This window comes from Papaver somniferum, chromosome 11 (genome assembly GCF_003573695.1).
Source record: "Papaver somniferum cultivar HN1 chromosome 11, ASM357369v1, whole genome shotgun sequence".
NCBI classification, from domain to species: Eukaryota; Viridiplantae; Streptophyta; class Magnoliopsida; order Ranunculales; family Papaveraceae; genus Papaver; species Papaver somniferum.
In genome coordinates this window covers 35,437,123-35,457,766 of record NC_039368.1, presented here as the reverse complement: position 1 = coordinate 35,457,766, position 20,644 = coordinate 35,437,123, and the positions used below count along the sequence as shown (strand labels likewise).

Genomic DNA, 20,644 nt, shown 5'->3' with positions numbered 1-20,644 from the left:
TCTTTGAATCTTGACAACTCTAGTTCAGAATTTCATAACTTAGAGGACTGGTGCTCTATCTGGTTCTCCAGGAACAATCACCAGACACAATGGGCCTTGGGAAGATCTTTGTTCCATCATATGTTGGTTTATTTGGAAATCCAGGTGTGATTTGGTATTCAAAAAAACAAACCTTGTCCTAGACAAACAAGGAAGCAGATAATAGGTCACTTAACCTCTGGTCCGATGCACACACAAGCAGAGAGGAATAAAATACCTGAAAGAAGTTCTGACAGAGTTGGTCAATCTCCAGATGGAAAGATCACCTTTTCTTTTAAGTCCTATTATGATAATTTCACTGGACTAACAGGTATTGGTGTTTGTATTTTAGGTCCAACATGAGACACAATTGGCAGGAGAACCAGGGGAACCAGAATCCATGGAAGCGAAGAAGGAGACTACTTAGCAGCACAAGATGTCATAGATTGTGTCTCTCAACTCCACTGCAGATCCATCAATCTTTTAGGAAGCATTCCAAGTATCACTAAAGCTCTAGTTGGAAAAATAATGCCAGAATTGATAAACTTATTTCGCGTCTAAAAAACTTTGACAGAATTTGCTATAAGACAATTAAGCATGCCACATTTTGATCTCCAACGGCTGGCTATAGCGGGAGGAAAATCTTAAAGTCCTCAACTGTGGGAGGCACCTTTACTTTTGGATATTTGCCGGTAACTCTTTCTTTATCTATATAAAAAAAATGTTTTTCCATAACGGCGTAACTCATTTGGCACGCCACCTGATATGTCAAACAACATTTTTTAACCTTGTGCATGCAATAGGCCTTATAATACTTATTGTTGAGAAATACAAGAGCATGTAATAATCGTCCTCGTGTATTTAGACCTTTCTTTGCAAACTAGTAAAGTAGTTCTTTCCACCGGCCGGATTCCTGACAACCGAAGTTTTATTGGTCTGTGATTTTCCTAACAAGTATCTCATTTACAATCTTGTCCATATCAGCAGAACTGGAGCCACCAGCTGAAGTTGCCTCTTCTGCTTTCTTCTTCCACTCCATGGCTCTTTTCTTCATGTTTTTACCCTTCTCTCCTTCCATTAATTCTCGCACCACCCTCTCAACTTCATCTCTTTTCACATTGCTATCAATCTCCATGCCGACTCCCCAATGATGACATGAGTACCTGCAGTTTGTTTGCTGGTCTCCCACAAACGGCCAACAGATAATAGGGACTCCACTGCTTAAGCTTTCTAGTGTAGAATTCCAACCACAGTGTGTTAAGAATCCAGCTATAGAAGAGTGATTTAAGACATCTTCTTGCGGACACCAACTTGTAAGCAGTCCTCTTCCCTTGATTTCTTCTATGAATTCAGGCGGCAGTATCTCCGAATCACCAACTACCAGATCAGGTCTTATAGTCCACAGTAGGTTATGCTTGCTGTTTGCTAGTCCCCATGCGAATTCTACGAGTTGTTGAGCAGTCATAACAGTGATGCTGCCAAAATTGACGTACACGACCGAGTTGGGTTCTTTGGAATCAAGCCAGTTTAGACACTGGGTGTCTTCTTTCCACAGATTTGATCCAAGAGACAGTGACTCACTTTGTGGAATCTGATTGAGGAGTAATTGAAGAGGACCAACTGCATAAATAGAGGGCAGTGACAATTGAGACTTGAATGCATCCAGAACCTCCATCTCCAGGGCATCAAAGGTATTGAAAATAAGGGCCGTAGCATCGTAAGTTCTTCCCATTTCTATCATTGAAGCATGGAGAAAGGGAGCATTTGGATCTGTAGTTTGAACAAAACTTGGGAGATCTCTAAATCTGATATCTTTCATCCCCGGTATCCAGTCGATTAGTGTGTCTAGATAGCCGTTTGTAAAACAGCTATCATCTGCAGTATTAAATAAGAAATTGAAAAAACTGAAGTAAATGAACTATATGAACGCAACTAGATTCTGCATACCTTTAAGTGGAACGAGGCCTCTTTGGATGAGATAGGGAAAGTGCAGAAAACATGCGAAGGCACAGAAGCTAATTGGACAGTACAGCATTTCAGGGATTCCGAACTCTTTAGCTGCTTGCAGAGTGAAGCTCATAAAACTGTCAGAAACTATAAAGCTCACAGGAGGGACATTTGAACATTTGTTATTGTTGAGTTTGTATATGAGGTTCCGAAAGGGTTCTAAGCCATTCTTTTGTATGGAGATGGAGAGGGCTACAAAATCTTGGCTAGCATTTGGATTGGGTGGGGGTGGAAGACCGTCAGGGATTATTTCAAAACGAAAATCAGGCAAGCCGGTAAGTGAATCTGGTCCCCTTGAATTTAGTAGGCGTTGATGATTGAATTCTGTGTTTACAAAGGTTATATGAAAGCCTCTGAAATGAAGAATTTTTGCTAGCTTCATCATGGCACTTATGTGACTCTGAGTTGGGTATGGGACGCAAACCACATGAATCTTCTCCATATTGTTTCGTTTATTCTAGTGCGAACTCTGCAAACTTTTAGAACTCTACAAGTTTAGGCGTTTAGCATAGAAAACCAAATGAGATGCAAGAATGGTTTATGAAGCTGAAGTCAAAACACTAACGTCACATTATTTGAAACCACATGTTTTGCTTAATGCTTGTGGTTATCATTGAACACCACTTTCATTCATAGCCGTAAATAAATTGATAATCTTAGCTTAGCAAATCATTACCTTATTTCAAGAATAACAAAATGTCGATGTAGCTGTCCGCAACTTGTGATTTTACACAATTTGTGGTTTTAAGGATTAATTCGGCATTTTGATGCACCTGTAATCGAAACAATATGTAGTCTAAAAACACAGATAATCAGTTATTTTTTTGCTAGTTTTGATGGCCCCTTCCAGAATTCGAGTTTGACCCCCATTTGACAAACCCAGTTAGACTTATTGCTCCCCATAGCAAAAGCCTTGCAAGACATACAGAGCAACGAGCTAACCGCATTTTGCATTGGACAGGAAGCATTTGTAATATTACAGATTAAGGTAGTGTGTAGCTACGACATAACGTCCATATAATAGGAAACATGAACCATTAAGAAAAACATTTAAGCGTATCGAGTCAATTAACTAGTGACACGTGATTTGAGCGTAAATTTGAAGGTATTGGCTTCCCCAAGAGCAAAAGGTAAGTTAGAATTGTTACCATGAGCTCTCTTGTTGGCATAACCAGGATAGTCTTGTTTCTTGAAAGGTACACTCTCATGTAAAGCCAGGCCAATCTTCGCTGCCTTCTTCTCTATCTCCCATTTGTCATACGGTTCACCCATCTTGTGAGTCACATGTATTTCTCCCGTCTTCTGCATCAACTTTTTAGCGCCTTTCAAGAATTTCTTCACCAATCCTTTACTCAACATACATTACAATCCATGTATTCCATTAATACCACGAATCTAGACCATATGCTGTTGGGTCTCGCTAGGGATCAGATAAAATACTTTGCAGAATGCAAATAATAAGAACTGAATGAAAATGCGTAACTTCAGTGAGGCTCCGCAACAACAGGTGCCGTGATTGCAATACCTCAGAAGACTAATTATGTCTCCACTTGAGAGAATAGCTAGCACTATCAGAATCTCTTAAATGTCGATGCAGTCATAAAATGTCTGTGCAATACAGATTTAATCCAGGAACACCAAGCACAGTAAAAATCTTAACATGGTGCTTACTTGCTTTTGCCGTTTCAACTTCTCACGATTATATACAATGTACCACCAAATTCTATCAAGAAATTTACACCGCTAAAATTCCAGTTCGCAAAATGCAAGTCTATTTGAAACTCAATAGGAACTAGTAGCATCAATTCTCTTATAAACAAAGGCAGGCACAAGGGAGGATGGGAAATCATTTGGTAGATATTTGATGATTTACTTATACACATACCCACTCAATTCAACGAGACATGAGAATAATACTTGAGATCTAGCAAACAGACTTTCCTTGATACTACCTAGTAAAAGAGAACTCTGCTCTTTGCATTGATTGGTAACTAGTTCAATTTCTTGAGGTGAGCTTCCCCATACAAGAACCTTGTAAGTTTACAGGAGAGTTGATGTTTCAGAACTATGAATTCCGGTAGGGTATGTGATTAGTGGTGCATATTGCTTGTGTTGGGACTAATTTAAAGATTACCCAAAGATAATCGAATTTTTGACAAAAACAAAAGAGAGTAAGAAAGTATAAGAAACATCCAGTAACAGTAACTTACTGAATTTGGCAATAACTATTTTCACGATGGAGAAAACCCACATGAGGGAAGTTGTAAACGATTCGATCAAATCTCTGAGTTTTTAGAAAGAAGTGTTGGCTCATCTGAGTTGCATCCACTCCAAGCAACACCAAACACCCTTTCTCTTCCAATTCTCTAACATTCCCAATTGCATGACTGTACTTCTTTGCTAGACTATCTAGTTTTCAATATAGAAAACTGATGAACACAAGTTGAAGAAAGAAAGAAAGGGGGAGTCGGAGAGATCAGAAGATGTCATACATACCTTGAGTATCTATGGATGTAACAACCATGTTTGTTGCATCACCAAAAGCTTTAGCTAAGCATAGTGAAAACGAAAAATCTCCCTCACCTACTAATAATATTCTCTGTGAATTTGAGTAATGATTAATCCATTTCTCTTCTGCTTCCTCCTCCTCCTCCTCCTCCTCCTCCTCCTCCTCCCCCTCTTCTTCTTCTTTGTTCATTCTCTCTTCTTTAGTGATGAATTTCGAACTTCCAAAAATAAAACCTTGTTCTTCAGTAAGATGAAAAGTTTAAGTTTTCCCGAAATCAATACAATTGATCTCCATATCTTTAATTTCACTTTTTGACTGCAAGTCTTCTGGTATTACCGAAGGCTGGAAGTTAGAACAAGGTTTTTGGTTTAATATCTTCCGACATCTATCTGCAAGATGATTTCTTTTCTTGCAGATTTGGCACTTTGGTCCTGTGCCGACGTCATTCTGTGACTGCTGCTGGTTATTGCGCTGGGCATTATTGTTGTTGTTGTTCCTCCTGAAAGATATATTTGGAATGTGATGATACTGAGAGGTTGGACCTGCATATCTCCTTTGGTCCTGCCTATTGCCAGATGTGGCTGAGATAGAAACTGCAACATTGGCTAATGGTGTCTGCAGCAAGGCTAGTTGTGATTCTAGCCTCATATCATAAGTTAAAAGATAGGAGTAAAAGAGATCAATGTCCATACCCTCAATTGTAGTGAGAGAAGTGACAATCAGATCATAGCTTTGGTTTAAGCCATTGCAGATGGCTTGCTTCTTTTCATCACTAGATACTGTATAACCTGATTCTGCTAACTGAGCAAACAGAGTTTTAGCATCAGTTAAATAAGATTTCAGAGTCTTATTACCTTTTGAGAGGTTGTGAAGCTGCTTCTTGAGATTCATTTGATGAACAAAGGTTTTGGGTGCATATTCTGATTCTAGTTTGTCCCATATTTCTTTAGCAGTGTCTAGTCTTGCTACCGTGCTTAATACTTCAGGTGTCAAGGTTGAATTCAGCCATCCGACTATCAGTGAGTCTTGAGATTCATACGCAACAAAACTAGGATTTATGGTTTCACCATCTGGAAGTGTTTTTGCTGGTTTTGGTTTAGTTCCATCAATGAAACCTGTGAGATCATGACCCTTAAGAATAGGTTTAAATTGAGCCTTCCATAGCAGATGATTTGTTTCGGTGTGTTTCAAGGTTTATTAGATGGTGAATTTGTACTTGTCTAAGGGAGGTTGTAGTATCTGCCATTGTTGATGGTGCAGAACTGATTTGATTTGTTTTTTTTTTTTTGATAAGCGGAAGGTGGCTTGGATCAAAAGCTGATACCAAGTTAGAACAAGGTTTTTGGTTTAATATCTTCCACACTGAACTGTGGAGATTCATTCATTATTTATACTTGAAGATGTTACAGAGATAGGGTTTGACAGACGATAAAATAGCTAACTAAAATGGAACGAGTTACATGCATTAAATGAGACTTGTTAGCTAGTCTTGAGGATGACTGAACTGAACTGATAGCTGACTCTTAGGAAGACTCAGCCATTTGCTTAACACTGGACATAGAAGACTGGACCTGAGGGGCTACACTGGGGTTCCAATGTCTGGTCTAGTTCCAAGGAAAAGTTGATTGATGTGAACATCCACAAAGGGAGTGTTTGGTTGGATTTCCTATTTCTTTATTGAAAAATAGTGTCCTTGATCAGGATGGTAACAAGTTACCACAGAGAGATGCAAGATTGGGGGTAACAATTTACTCGGAGGTGTACTAAAAGTCTATACAAGAAAACATTTTTCTCACCTTTGGAATGGTACACCCCCAAGTAAATTGATATCCCCCTGTTAGAAGCCATGGATAAATGGGATCTTGGAATTGTTGTTTAGGAATGACAAGTTGTTGGATTGGCAGTGTGGCTGCTCTGCTCCAAGAAGTGCGAAAAAAAATACAGGACTAAAGAGGTCCACAACCATATGAAAAGCTCTTCAAAACAACTGAATGTTATCACGCATTTAACAGCCCGCAATGGGACTAAGTGCACTGTTCAGGTCAAAGAAGTTCTTACAAGTGCATTATCATGGAAGAGACGGATTTCTATAAATACCATGAATCACTATCGGAATATATATGTGCATATACAGTATTAGCGGAATCCTGGAAGAACAATAACAGAGCTGAAATGGGATAAGGAAATTTACATTTTTGTATAAACAAGTGAACAAGTACCAACAATGACACTCTGAACAACTCACACAGGATTTGCCTACAATCACTAAAAAAATCAAGTGTTGATTCTAATATTTAATCTCCTAAGCCAAATTGAATGAATAGTCATATAAAAGGCATCATATCTAACAGGAGGATCGTTAACCATAAAATGTTTCAGAACCTGCTTCAAGTTCTTGTGCAGTTCCAAATACCGTTCCTCAGTTATACTCATTAGTATTGTTTTCAGGTTCGGAATCTCATTTACCCGTACCTGAACTGAAAAAGAATTCCAATTGAGGACGTCACTAAATGGGGGAACATAATGGTCAGATATCAGAACTGGAACACATTCTGAGTAAAATGATTCAACAATTCTTGGGCTCGCGACTTCATAGCCACTTGGGCGTAAGCAGAATCTGCTCTTTCTCATCATGGTGCCGTATGAGATTCCTGCTGGGAGGTGTTCATAGACTAGTATCTTATCATCTTTGTATTTCCAGTGTTGTACTAGTATGACTCTGATATTTCCATGCAGTCGCCCGGCAAAAAAACCAAGTATAGAACGGTCAGATGGCGGTAAGCCCTCAACTATAACTGGTAGATTACCTTTGCGAAGATTGATTTCTGGAAAAGATAAATCTTTTGAGGGATTGAACCCCTCGGACGTATTTGCATTACAGAGAGCTCTAATTGAATTTTTGTATAGCATTGGAATGGAGGAAGATGTGCGTGGACCCTTAAGAATCAACCACATGATGAAGTATGTTAGTATTAGGACTCCATTCCCGAGGTTGGAGAAAGTTATTCAAGAAATCTGGTGCATGTGTGATGCTTATGAAATGAGAGTAAATTATAGAGGAGTTCTGAAAGCAAACCACTTACCCAATCGTGGCAAGATAGCATGGAATGATCAGCTCCTGAGCTTCTGTTCCAATAGGGATATTTTCTGGCAATGACATCAACATATTCCGTAATGGTACGTTTTATCGGCTCGATGTCTTGAGAATCACTCTCATAAAGATAACGAACCATCACTTTGATGCTAAATGGGAGGAAGTAGACATGAGCTCTATCAGGATCCCGTGTTCGCAATTGTTTACTAGTCTCTATCCCGTTTATAAACATTCCCTCTGTTGAATAGAGGCCCTCGTATACATAGATCTTAAACATTTTCTCCATTTTTGAGTAGCTCCTACAAGTTTTTTTTAGACCAAGAATTTAGAACAAAATTCATAAGAAAAGTGTTGTATAAATGGTGAGGCAGGTAAGTTTCGCACATGGCAAATCGAAACATAAGATCTTAAGCACTAAAGAGATAACAATGGCATCCACTTTTAGAGAACTAAAACAAGAGTTGTGACAGCTGACTAACCAGCTGTTTGAACCTCTAGTAATCAATTTCTGCATATGAATACGGTTCAAAACGTTAAAACTCAGCAACAATTACTGGAATTCAAAAAAGTATTAGTACTTACCATATAATCCAGGCGGTTTCAAATCTTTAACTTAAAGTTCAGTATCTATTTAGTCATAATCTTTCGCAGACAATTGAATTAATGTTTACAGTGAACAATGAAAACAGACAGTATCTGATTTTGGTTCGATCAGAGCATACGTTTTATTTGCTTTTACAGTCGCGCTGGTAGTGAGCTACTGATGATCATGTGGGTGGTGGTAGCAAATGCGTTACCTTACCTACTAGTGCGATAGGATTTCTGAAATTTAATTGTATTGAAATCTGGTTTTGAAGGTATCATGGAATACATGTTTATTCCAACGAGAAGGGCACACTCCTAAACAGAGAAGCAGTCGGCATGAAGCCTACAAATCTATGGTTCAAAAGGTGTTCCCATAATCCCATAATAACATCAGTCTGAAAAACTTACCAGTGAAACTCACCAGCATTCCTATAAATGGAATTTTTATCTTCTCCATGTGATGTTTGGTTTCGAGCTGCATTTCTTATCCCAGACCGAGCTCTTGCTAGACCTTCTTCAAGTCCTTGTAATTTACTCAACTGCAAAAGGACACGGCAGTTGTTACAAGCTCAATGCAAACTACAATCAAAATCTAACAAGACACCTACAGAAATATGAGACATTCGATCTCATTGCCATCATGCAAATATGTTCCTGGTTACAATTGAAGAGGGAAGGTTCTCTAGTTTGGGCGGAGAGTGTGGTTGAGTAGAATTCATCTGGGCATCCACTGCTACTCATGGTTCTGTGTACCATTACGGTCTCCACTAACATATTTCAGACATAAGAGTAAATTTATTCCACCAAATATCAGAATCACTTCAATGCATCACCCATCTAGTACATTTAACGCAAGCAAATGCAGTAGCCCAAAATCACCAGATATCATGTTCCACAATTTATTTCAAAGCAACGCAGAAATTTGGATCCAAAAGATAAAAATCAAATGAAACAGCCCAAAATGATATCAACTAAATTGAATTAAAGCTGATCAATAAAAAATTGAATAGAAAATTTTCACAAAACCTATTAGCATTAATCAGTTAAATACCCTTAACTTCAATAAAGATCAGATTTTTGAAGATGAATCAGTAAAAAAATACAGGGTGGGATTGGTACCTGTTCTGAGAGTATACGAGAATTGTCGGTGCGTCGAAACGACGAGGATGATGACGAAGATAACAGAAGTGCTTCTCCGTTTTCATTTTCTTGATTATGGGTAGTAACAGCATGAGGTGATGTTTTACCTCCATTATTTTCTGACAGACAATCAGGGTTCTTGTTACTAATCATGATCACAAACCCAATTATCAGTATCGAACTTATAACAACCCATTGAAGCTTTGATGAAGCAGAAGAAGAAAATGTTGGTGTAGAAGGAGATATTAAGGAGGGCATTCTCTCTATCCCAATCAATCTAAATCTAGTGATTTGGAATATGAGTGTTGGTGTTAAAACCTTAAAAAGAGGGTTTCTTCAGCTGTAAATAACTAATCTTATGATTTGCCATTGAAGGAGCTCTATCTCATCAGTTACGGAGAGAGTGTAACCTCGTCCTCCAGAGTTAATTATAGCAATATACCTATGTGTCAGTATCACACAGGAAACATAACAAAAGGTATCCGTGATGTAGCTCCTTTGAGAAAAGAAAAACACGCTTTGCGCTTAGTGGACCATGGGATGACTATTGCCTCGCCTCCCAAAGAACCTTTTTGTTTTTATTTTGAAATGGTACTCAACGCATGTTGTTGTCCGGAAAGGATTCTTAACAAAATCAAAAAATAAAATAATTAATGGGTTAGGTGATGGGCAAAGTGGATTTTCTATTGTGATAAATGTAATGAAAAACAAACGTTTATGGTTGTACTACTAAAAACTATCACCACTTTTTTTTTTTTTTTTTTTTTTTTTTTTTTTTTTTTTTTTTTTTCTCGAAGACAAGGTTATATCAAGGAAAAAAAAGACATTATATAAGCATAATTGTCTCCCAGTTGCTCCATACAAGGTTGGTACTAACAAAATTAAATGTATCTTCATCACAAGACCAAGGAACAACCAAGTACTTGACATGGTCGATTAACTCAGCTGTGCTTTTCTTCCTTCCACCAAAAACTCTCCCATTTCTTTCATTCCACAGGGTCTAGCAGATTGCATAGTGAATTATCTTCCAAACATTTCTTTCACGTCCACGCAAAACATTCACATTCCAAGCATCAAACAATTGCAGTAGAGTACGCGGTAGAGGCCAAGAGATTTTGAAGGCTTTGATGAAGTAATTCCATAACTCGAAAGAGAACGTACAGTGTATGAACATATGGTCAGTTGTTTCTCTGTGAGAATTACAAAAGACACACTGATCTCTCTCTAAATCGACCCCTCTATAAATTAGAATATCTCGTGTTGGAAGAGAGTTATAAAAACTAGCCCATAAGATAAAACTTACCTTGTGAGGGATGTTTGGCTTCCACAAATGGTGCTCAAAACTGCACTCGGCAAACTCGCCTGCCAATATCTCGTAGCAGTGTTTTGAACTGAAGTTGTCCAAAATAATTAACTCAACTTCCCCTTTGGCTAAAACAGGAACAATAAGATCACGCCTTAACAGGTCCCACTCGAGTTGTTCGTTTGCATCCAGTTGCCTCTTGAAAGTGCAGATCCATCCATTAGTTCTTAGCGAATCTGCTATCGAAACTTCTTTGTCCTTAACTGCCTTATAAACTGCAGGGAATAAATCCTTTAAGCACCCCTCGTTCAACCACTTATCCTTCCAGAATCTAATCCCCTTGTCGTTCCGTAAAGAAAAACGAGAGACAGATTGAACCATGTTGACGACATTTTTCCACAGACTCCGACATTGTGGTTGACTATCCACTTCAGGCACCAACAAGTCCATATTTCTTTTGAATTTTTGGTCAATAATCTTCCTCCATAGGCTGTTTTTGTGTTTAGAATATCTCCATATCCATTTTACCAGTAAAGCTTGATTGGTTTTGTGTAAGCTTCTCACTCCTAGACCACCATTTTCATTTGGCATGCATATCTTAGTCCAACCTACCCACACCATCTTTTTTCTACCCTCTACAGCACCCCACAGAAAATTTCTCATAATTTTTATCATTCTTTTCTCTATACTCACGGGAAAATGAAACAAAGACAAAAAATAGATAGGTAGACTAGCTAAACAGCTCTTTATTAAGACTAATCTACCTGCTTTATTCAACTTCCTCTTCTTCCATGTTGCTAGTTTTTTCTCCATTCTTAGTAAAACATGATCCCAAACCGTAGTATTTCTCCAATGAGCTACGATTGGCATACCAAGATAAGTGAAAGGAAGCTTTTCTGTTTTGCACCCTAGTTCTCTTGCAAGAACATTGATAACCTCTTCCGCACCTATACTAATCATGGTACTTTTCTCCAAATTCAACTTCAATCCAGTAAGAGTTTCAAAAACCGCTATAATAATTAACAGTCTTCTTACTTCTTCCACACTTGCATCAATAACAATAAGTGTATCATCAGCAAATTGAAGATGAGAAATAATAGTACCTTGTTCCACCACTTGGAAGCCAGAAAGTTGCCCTTTCTCAACAACATCATTAATCAACTTAGAGAGAATTTCCACCACCAATAAGAACAAATAAAGAGATAATGAGTCACCTTGCCTTAACCCCTTGCTAGGTTTGAACTTCTCCGTTGAACCTCCATTAACTAGGACATAAATATGAGAAGAAGAAACGCACCATCGAATCCAAGATATCCACTTATCCCCAAAGACATGCTTTTTCAGAATTGTGAATAAAGATTGCTAGTTAACGTTATCAAAAGCCTTCTCCATGTCGATCTTACAAAGAATTCTGGGCTTCTTAGACTTTAATCTGCTACCCACACATTCATTGGCAATGAGCACCTCATCAAGTATTTGTTTATCATGAATAAAAGCTCCTTAAAAGTCAGAAATGAGCTCCGGTATCACTTTCTTTAATCTCTCAGCCAGCAATTTGGAAAGAATCTTATACACATTATCAATAAGACTTAGAGGTATGAAGTCCCTAGGAGTGCAAGAATCTTCTTTTTTTTGGAATGAGGGTAATGAAAGAGCAATTGAACCGCCAATCAATAGAATCGAACGTATGAAATTCTTTAAAAAGAAGCATAAGATCCTCCTTTAAAGTGTTCCAACAACTCTTGTAAAATTAAGCCATAAAACCATTGGGTCCAGGTGCCTTGTTACTCCCCATCTTCTTTATAACATCCCAAACCTCCTCCTCTGAAAAATCCCTTTCCAGCCAACACTATGGGAAAAATATACATCTACAACTGGAGATTTACAACACTTCGCTATACATCGTAGAAAGTCCTATGTTTTACAACTGGTTTCAAAGAAAGAGTTGTCGTATATCATCACTACCAACCCTTAGGAACAAGGGGTTGCGCTAAGAAAACAAATACAACTCCTTTAGCAAAACTGTTGTGACGACATTTAGGTATAACAACTTTGTTTCATAAGTGTAGTGACTTAGCCTATCACAATTCTCACAAGTGTTGTTGAAGAACACAAAAATATGATAATGAAAAATACGTTAGAGGGGAGATTCGAACATGAACCTAATGCATGGATGTATAGCTCATCAACCATCCTTACAGTTCACAAGTTTAGGTTTTTTCTTTTTTTTTAATAGAAACGTATAACAACACTTATAAGTGTTGTTGAAGTTAAAATATAGAATGTGGGAAAAAATTAGGTTTGGGAGATTCGACCCTGAGCCTCCTATATGGAAGTCTACACCACTAACCATACATACACTATCACAAGTTCTGTAAAGTTGGTGGTTCTTTAATATACTATTATGGCAACCCTTCATAAGCGTTGTAAAACAAAATATAATGCTCAAAGGAGACTGAGCCGCAAAGAGCGCGAAGCATTATCTGTAACCATATACATTCTTCTCTGTAAATAATCACATACATTCTATAAGATCACCCACTTTAAGCAAAGCATGCAACTGCGGAATTATGGCAAAAGTATACCATCAAATTATAAGTTAGAAGGGAGGGAGCATATATATACGAATATAAGCAGATGTAGAGAAAATATGCACAAGTTGAGACCAAGGCAGAATTTAAGTGGGCAAATATAGCAACCATAACAACTGAAATGTCTCATTTTCTCTCCTCCTTCATCCGGCCTTGAGACCGGCAATGAAATGATATATCATTTACATTGGCGGAGTTAAAAATGGTGCTATAAAAGTAACAGAGCTAGCATTTTATAACTAAGCACACAAATGGAGCTGTTAACTGTCTTTTTGCAAGAAAAATACTAGTATTAGTAAAGAAAATACAACCAGAGTATGCAAGCTGCATTCTTACAACCTGCAAACCTGTACATATGAGAACAGTGGTCTCCACTCTGCACGTTTCTGAAAAACATTACCATCTCCAAACCGATATTCACACACAAATGATGATAACAAAAGCAGCCCTATATTACCAAAAATAGAACATAGAGTTTGATAAGTGATAAATACACAAGCCAATACGCGCAGTCACATAGCACACACTGCAATACTGATATCAGCGAAAAAACACCCCATGTGCGGCAGTAGCATGGATACATCAAATATCCATAGAAGTGGCGAGTGATAGCAGCTACTGCTCCATACTCATTCTCAATAGAAGCATACTTCACAAAGAAAGATCTTGCACTATTAATTAACAACTCATACAGAACTACACACTCAGCTGTAGCAAGAAACTTGAGAATAGCAGTTGAAGTAGATTACTGAAAAGGCAAATAACACCAAATATTTCTAAAGTAAGAATACAATACCGTAAAAACAATAAACTACTGATCTAACTTGTGAACTTCTTTTTCTTCTTCTTCTTTGTCGGAACCACTATGGTATATTCCCCATCTTCTCTTAAGTGACTCTCGCTCTCGTCATCCATTTGGAAACCAAGAGTTGAAGTATCCACTGGTTGGAAATTTGTGTCATGCTTTTCATTGTATTCCTCTAATTCATGGAAACCCCTAGGAGGTAGTTTCACCATCACATACCAGTTAGATGTATTTGACTCTCGATAATAGAAAACTTGTCGCGCTTGCTTTGCTAAAATGAATGGATCGTTACAGTATTGGTTCTTATGCTGCTTTAAATTGACTAATGTAAAGCTATCTTCTACCTTCACACCAAAATTGGTGTGAGACCAATCACATTTGAATATTGGAATTTGAAACATACGATTGTAGTCCAACAATAGAATTTCTTCTAAAACACCGTAGAACCCACTAGTTTCTGTCAATTGAATCAACAACTAAGGTTGTTGATTCAATTGAAACTCCACTGTTTTGTGTGACTCTCTTAACATCCTTCGTAATAAACCTAGTGTCATTGATAAGCAAGCCTTTATATGATATGCAGTTTTCTAATGGCCCATATGACAACCATTCTACCGTGTGTGATATTGGCGTGCCTTGTTAAATTTGCATCTTAACCTACAAATGTATAATCTCAGGACATAAGAATATAACTAAATTTGTTATCTAAGCATAAGAATTTAGATTTATATGATGGTGTGCCTAACATGGATTGTTCTATGTGATAGAATGAAACAAAATCACACGCATTTGTGTTTTTTGTAGTAGTTTTCCGCAGCAGCAAAATGTCCAAGTGTTTAAACTATACTAAGATGCATAATCTGACTAAGAGTGGACTAAACATACCTTTTGCTGAAACCAATCTGCAAATGTGTCAGACTGTATGGAATTGAGTTGGTCTTCACTAGTAATTTCCCTCCCAGCAGGAGATTTTAACTCGTCCATATGCATTCTAAGAAAAAATTAAAATTAGAAAATGAAGTATTAATTGACAGACCATTTTTAATAAACGTGAACATCATACTTACATCATATCTGGGTCAATTTCGGGTGTGTTAAAAAGCACATATCTGTGAGCTATCTTTAACTTCTCACTATCCATACGCACTTGGACACCTTTAGAAAGAGGACGTGCTGCAGGTGTGGAACCATTTTGAGTGTTTTCGTTACGCCTTTGCTTTACTCGTGTTTCAGATGCTTGGGCCTTACGAATATCAAAATACCTAACACCCTCCATTCCAAGATAACACTCGACTATACAAGCTTCAGGTTGTGCATAATTCTTTACATATTCTTTGAATGTCTTCATATACCTAGGAAAGTCGAGTATGCAACAGTTACTAGTTAATTAAATATTAGTATCTCTAAGATACAAAGGGCATAACTTTCTACACGAAACCAAAAAACAGAAGTAATATAAATTAAATTGGCATACCTTTCAAATGGATACATCCAACGATATTGTACAGGTCCACATAATCGCACTTCTCGAGCTAGGTGAATTGTCAAGTGCATCATGGCATCAAAAAGTGACGGAGGGAAGTACCTCTCCAACATACACAAAGTCTCAGCAACTTCTACTTCAAGTTCTATTAATTTATGGAGATCAATTGCCCTTTGGCATATTTCGTGAAAATAAGAACATAACCTGAAAATTGCCTCCCTTGGCCCTACAGGTAAAAGTCCTTGCAAAGAAACGGGTAATATTTGTTGCATAAGAACATGGTAATCATGAGCCTTAAGAACACCTAAGCAACCATCTTTTGAGAAATGCTTTCTAAGATCAGAACTAAAACCATATGGAACCCTTAAATTTCTCATCCTATTATACAATATAGCCTTTTCCTTGTCATTTAAACAGTATGGTGCTGGTGGAAGGATCCTTTTTCCATTTATCTTTACTGGATGTAATTCTGGTCTTATTCCCATACTCTTCAGATCATTGCGGGACTTTAGACCGTCTTTTGTTTTGGACTTCATATTCAATATGGTACCAATAATACTCTCGCAAACATTTTTTTCTGTATGCATAACATCAATATTGTGCCGTAGTAATAAATCCTAGGAAGATGGAAAAACCTAACATTAGTAATTAATTCTATAAAGAAATAAAAGATCAGACATTTAATCTATGTGAAAGTTATAATGTCATGCTGTCGAATCTTAGGTAAGTAATTAATTCTATTATAATGTCATGCTGAAAAAAACAGAAACAAAATGCTCATTATACTGAAAATATACTATTATGTGTCAATTATGGTGCAATCAAACTGATGCTGCCGATGCTTTATCACATTGGGAAAAGTACTCAGATGCATTATACTTCCCAAACACTATATCAAAAGAACGAGTGTGCCATTTAGATTGCATTTGTTGATAATGTGAAGTTTAGAGGCTAACATGGTGCAAAGCAGAAGAACCCATAGCCAAATATTAACAAGTAAGTTTGAAGTTATGGAACTAACCTTCCAGTAAGGCAAGTCGAAGAATATTGACCGTTTGTTAAACACCCGAAGTTCAGTTTCATCATCATTTGCACCAGAAATAGCCGCATCAGCAACAACATCCCTTTTTCCGCTTCCCACATTTAGAATTACCCACATTTGCACTTGCTGCCGCACTACTCTTTGCCCTTATTCTTCTTCTTTTGCTCTTTCTTTTTCCTTATCTCCTCCTCGTTCTTCTCCGCTTTCCCAAAATCATTTGTAATACTATTCTGACATTCAAGTGCCGCACCAGCTAACAGGTGGCTTTTCCTTCCTCTCAATCTCTCCATTAAACCAGTCTTTTTTCTGCCGAAGAGGATGATTATGACGAAGAAATCTCCTATGATTCAAGTAGACAGTTTTACGACTAAATGCCAACCAGTTTGAAAGTGTATTTTCACCGCAAAGAGGACAGGCTGCCTTCCCTTTATACGTACATCCAGATAAATTACCATATGCAGGGAAATCGTTTATTGTCCACATTAATAACGCCTTCAAGTTAAATGTTTTAGTAAACGAATCATATACCTGCACCCCTTTCTCCCACAACTCAAAAAGATCATCAATCAAGGGCTGCAAGTAATATCATGTCATTACCATCCATTACCACCAACCTTACCTACCCGGTTGTTTTTTTCCTGGATCAGCATGCTCAGAATTATGTTGTCACCTTGCATACACAACTGAGGGGGCAAATTATTAACCACGAGCATCACTGGCCAACAACTGTGGGCTGCGGAAAGATCACCAAATGGATTAAATCCATCAGCAAGCCCAAGACGCAAATTACGGGGATATGAAGCAACTCGGGATACTTTTTGTCTATGTGCTTCCAAGCCAAAGAATCTGTTGGATGACGCATCTTCCCATCCTTACTCTTGTTCGTCGCGTGCCATATCAACTGCTCAGCCAGTGCTGCTGATTGAAACAATCTTCTCAATCTCGGCACAATGGGGAAGTACCTAAGCACCTTCACCGGTATCTTCTTTTGCGGCTTGTCTATCATTTCAGCATCGTCCATGTTAGATGTGTCTGCCTTCCACCTATAATAATGACATTTAGGACACTCGTCTGCATCTTTCAAATCTTTTATAAACAAACAACAATCATTAATACAAGCATGTATTTTCTGGTAAGTCAATTGATAAGATTTCAGCAGCTTTTTCACTTCATATGTTGAGCAAGGAAGACAATGATCTGGCGGCAACAAGGAACCGATTGTCTTGAGAAGTTCGTCAAAACATTTCCTAGATAAACCATTTACTGTCTTGTGCCTATACAATTCAACAGTGATGGATAACTTTGTGTGTGTTTTACAATTAGGATATACCGGTGTGTCCGCCTCTTCCACATGGTTTTCCAAACCCTCATCTTGCACAGGTTCATGTCCCTGATCAATATGTGCATCAGCTTCAACAGCAGCATCTATATGATATGATCCCCTTGTTGCTCCCTCTTGGTGTACATCAATAGAAGTGTGTATAGTCTCCCCGTGAAAAACCCACTCAGTGTATGTAGGATCCCAACCTCGTTTCAGCAAGTGAAGATGCACTTCTTTCGGAGGAAGTGGGAAAGTGAGATTCTTACAATCAACACAAGGACAACTGAATTCAGAAGGATTTCCAAGTCTCTGACAAACGATATCTATGAAATTCTTCAAGGCCTCCTGATATGGAAGATCACCCCTACATGAAAGAACGACGAAATAATTAATCACGGAATAACACAATAAAAGAGGGAAAACCAATGTAAAGAATGTAATATTCTACAGTGAACAACATATTAACCTTGGCCAATGAACCCAATCTTTATTCATAATTTTGAATGACTTGAATCTGCAAATCTGTTCAGTTCTTCAATCCAGTTAAAAAAAACCTTTCAATTTCCCTTCTCAACCAACACTGGAGCCACTTCTTTGGTTGGAATGTTGAATTTATTAAAGATTAATGGCACCTGGCGCAATCAAAATATGATAACCAGCATAAGTAACCACAATGGATTAACAAATCATAAGATATTTACATATACAAAAAGGGGATTGAGAATACATATTCTAGAGTGAGGTACTGATATGAATATTTAGCTAGCATATAACAGCCACCTTGTTTAGTTTTTTATGTATATAGATACATTTCGAACTAGTATAACCAGCCTCGTCTAAATTGAGTACATCAGGCCACATGTATAACCATTTTCTACTAAGAGTGCCTCTACAGCCTACACAGGAAAAGCTTTAGACAAACTGGCCAATCAAATTGAAATCAAGTCCTTCAAACAAACTATTCGCACTGTTTAGACAACATATGTCAATACTAGTTAATCCATTTCAACTTCCCTTCAATGAACTACATATGTGAGTACTAATTCTAGACATTCAACACATTGGAGAAGGCAATTCTTATTCGGCAAGCGGTATGAGGGAAAAGTCACTAAACACAGTCACATGAAATTTATATAACATCAATCAGACAAATCAGGAGAACATTTCCTCATATCATGCACAATTTGAAACGTTATATGCTTCGACGTGGGGAAAATTAAAATTAAAAACCAAAGTAAACAGTAAGAGACTGCGCAAAAATGCCACAGAATAGGTCACAGAACTGCGAACCTACAGTTTTCAGTTTTGATGAAGTCTTATATCTCAAGGGCCAAATCTCCTAAAAGACTTGTTATGTTTACTGTCATCAAATTCATGATGACAAGCAATCACATCACATCTACATTGGATCAGAACAAAATTGAACTCAGAACACACAAATGGAGCAATTGAAAACTCTCTAGAATCATGAAACCCTCTTTTCTTCATTACTGTCATGCAAATAAGAAAGGAGCAAACTACCCATATTGTTGATTTTAATCAAATTTTAAACCCAACCCATATTGTTCTGTGTTGATTATCACAAAAAGAACATAATATACTGCAAACTACCAAAATTAATGCAAACTACTCAAATTTAATGCAAAAAGTCATGAAAAAACCTAATTCAAATCAAAAAAACAATATACCCTAAATGGAGCTTGGTTACAGATCGATCTTCAACTTCGGGAAACTTGGTGGAGGTGGTTAGTCGGAGATATGGGTTACAGATCGATCTTCACATTGTGTGGTGATTGATGAAGTTGGTGAAGTAATCTCCTGAGATCGATGAAGTTAAAAAACGATGGTAATGAACGGAGCCGTTGGAGTCGTAGACGAATGAAGTTGCCAAGTGGTTGAGTGATGGAGGGGTGCTGCTATACCGAAGTGGTTTGAGTGACGGTAGTTTGAGTAATGATGGTTTGAGGTGAAGTTTCTCCGTCGAACAACACACTGGGAGATGCAGTGAGGGAAAAAAGAAAAGGATAAGGAAGGAATAGATATGAGAATGATGTTAAAAAAAAAAAAAAAAAAAAAACTTAACGACTGTAGATGAAATAGAATAAAAATTAAATGAATGGGTGGTTATGATGTGATGATATACATAGAATATTCCAAAGGAATATTCCCAGTATATGGTTGGATTCATCGTTCTTACGAAGTCCCCGACTTAGAGTAGTCCACTCATCGCCAGGTTTCGATCTCGGATCCATGTTATGTCTCGAAGTTGCCAAAACCGGTCAAGTTTAAGGGTTGGAGGAATATTATGAAAGCATCTTACCTATGAATCGACAGATTCATCGTTCTTATGAAGTCTCCGAGTTAGAGTAGTCCACTCACCGCCAGGTTTCGATCTCGGAGCCATGTTATGTCTCGAAGTTGCCAAAACCGGCCAGGTTTAAGGGTTGAAGGAATGAAAGCATCTTACCTATGAATCGAAAGATTCATCGTTCTTATGAAGTCTCTGACTTAGAGTAGTCCACTCACCGCCAGGTTTCGATCTCGGAGCCATGTTATGTCTCGAAGTTGCCAAAACCGGTCAGGTTTAAGGGTTGGAGGAATATTATGAAAGCATCTTACCTATGAATCGACAGATTCATCGTTCTTATGAAGTCTCTGACTTAGAGTAGTCCACTCACCGCCATGTTTCGATCTCGGAGCCATGTTATGTCTCGATGTTTCCAAAACCGGTCAGGTTTAAGGGTTG

General features: G+C 37.8%; 2 protein-coding genes across 2 annotated transcripts; both read right to left on the bottom strand.

The window, feature by feature from the left end:
• Window positions 1-703: 703 nt before the first annotated feature.
• On the bottom strand, window positions 704-2,528 carry LOC113322388 (7-deoxyloganetin glucosyltransferase-like). Its single transcript, XM_026570463.1, has 2 exons — window positions 1,966-2,528; window positions 704-1,893 (listed from the first exon to the last, which is right to left on the bottom strand). Exons 1-2 carry the CDS (start codon window positions 2,465-2,467, stop codon window positions 947-949), a joined length of 1,449 nt encoding a protein of 482 aa, XP_026426248.1. The 5' UTR covers window positions 2,468-2,528; the 3' UTR covers window positions 704-946.
• Window positions 2,529-6,624: 4,096 nt separating this feature from the next.
• On the bottom strand, window positions 6,625-9,798 carry LOC113322389 (probable glycosyltransferase At5g03795). Its single transcript, XM_026570464.1, has 4 exons — window positions 9,333-9,798; window positions 8,622-8,752; window positions 7,618-7,927; window positions 6,625-7,471 (listed from the first exon to the last, which is right to left on the bottom strand). Exons 1-4 carry the CDS (start codon window positions 9,609-9,611, stop codon window positions 6,809-6,811), a joined length of 1,383 nt encoding a protein of 460 aa, XP_026426249.1. The 5' UTR covers window positions 9,612-9,798; the 3' UTR covers window positions 6,625-6,808.
• Between the last annotated feature and the right edge of the window lie 10,846 nt (window positions 9,799-20,644).

Excerpts from the sequence above, each read along its gene's own strand:
- LOC113322389 (XM_026570464.1), bottom strand. The coding sequence starts at position 9,611 with ATGCCCTCCTTAATATCTCCTTCTACACCAACATTTTCTTCTTCTGCT. Across the intron at positions 8,753-9,332 it reads CTCGTATACTCTCAGAACAG|TTGAGTAAATTACAAGGACT; the intron begins GTACCAATCCCA and ends GTCCTTTTGCAG. Across the intron at positions 7,472-7,617 it reads TGCTATCTTGCCACGATTGG|GGTCCACGCACATCTTCCTC; the intron begins GTAAGTGGTTTG and ends TTGATTCTTAAG.
- LOC113322388 (XM_026570463.1), bottom strand. The coding sequence starts at position 2,467 with ATGGAGAAGATTCATGTGGTTTGCGTCCCATACCCAACTCAGAGTCAC. Across the intron at positions 1,894-1,965 it reads AGGCCTCGTTCCACTTAAAG|ATGATAGCTGTTTTACAAAC; the intron begins GTATGCAGAATC and ends TTAATACTGCAG.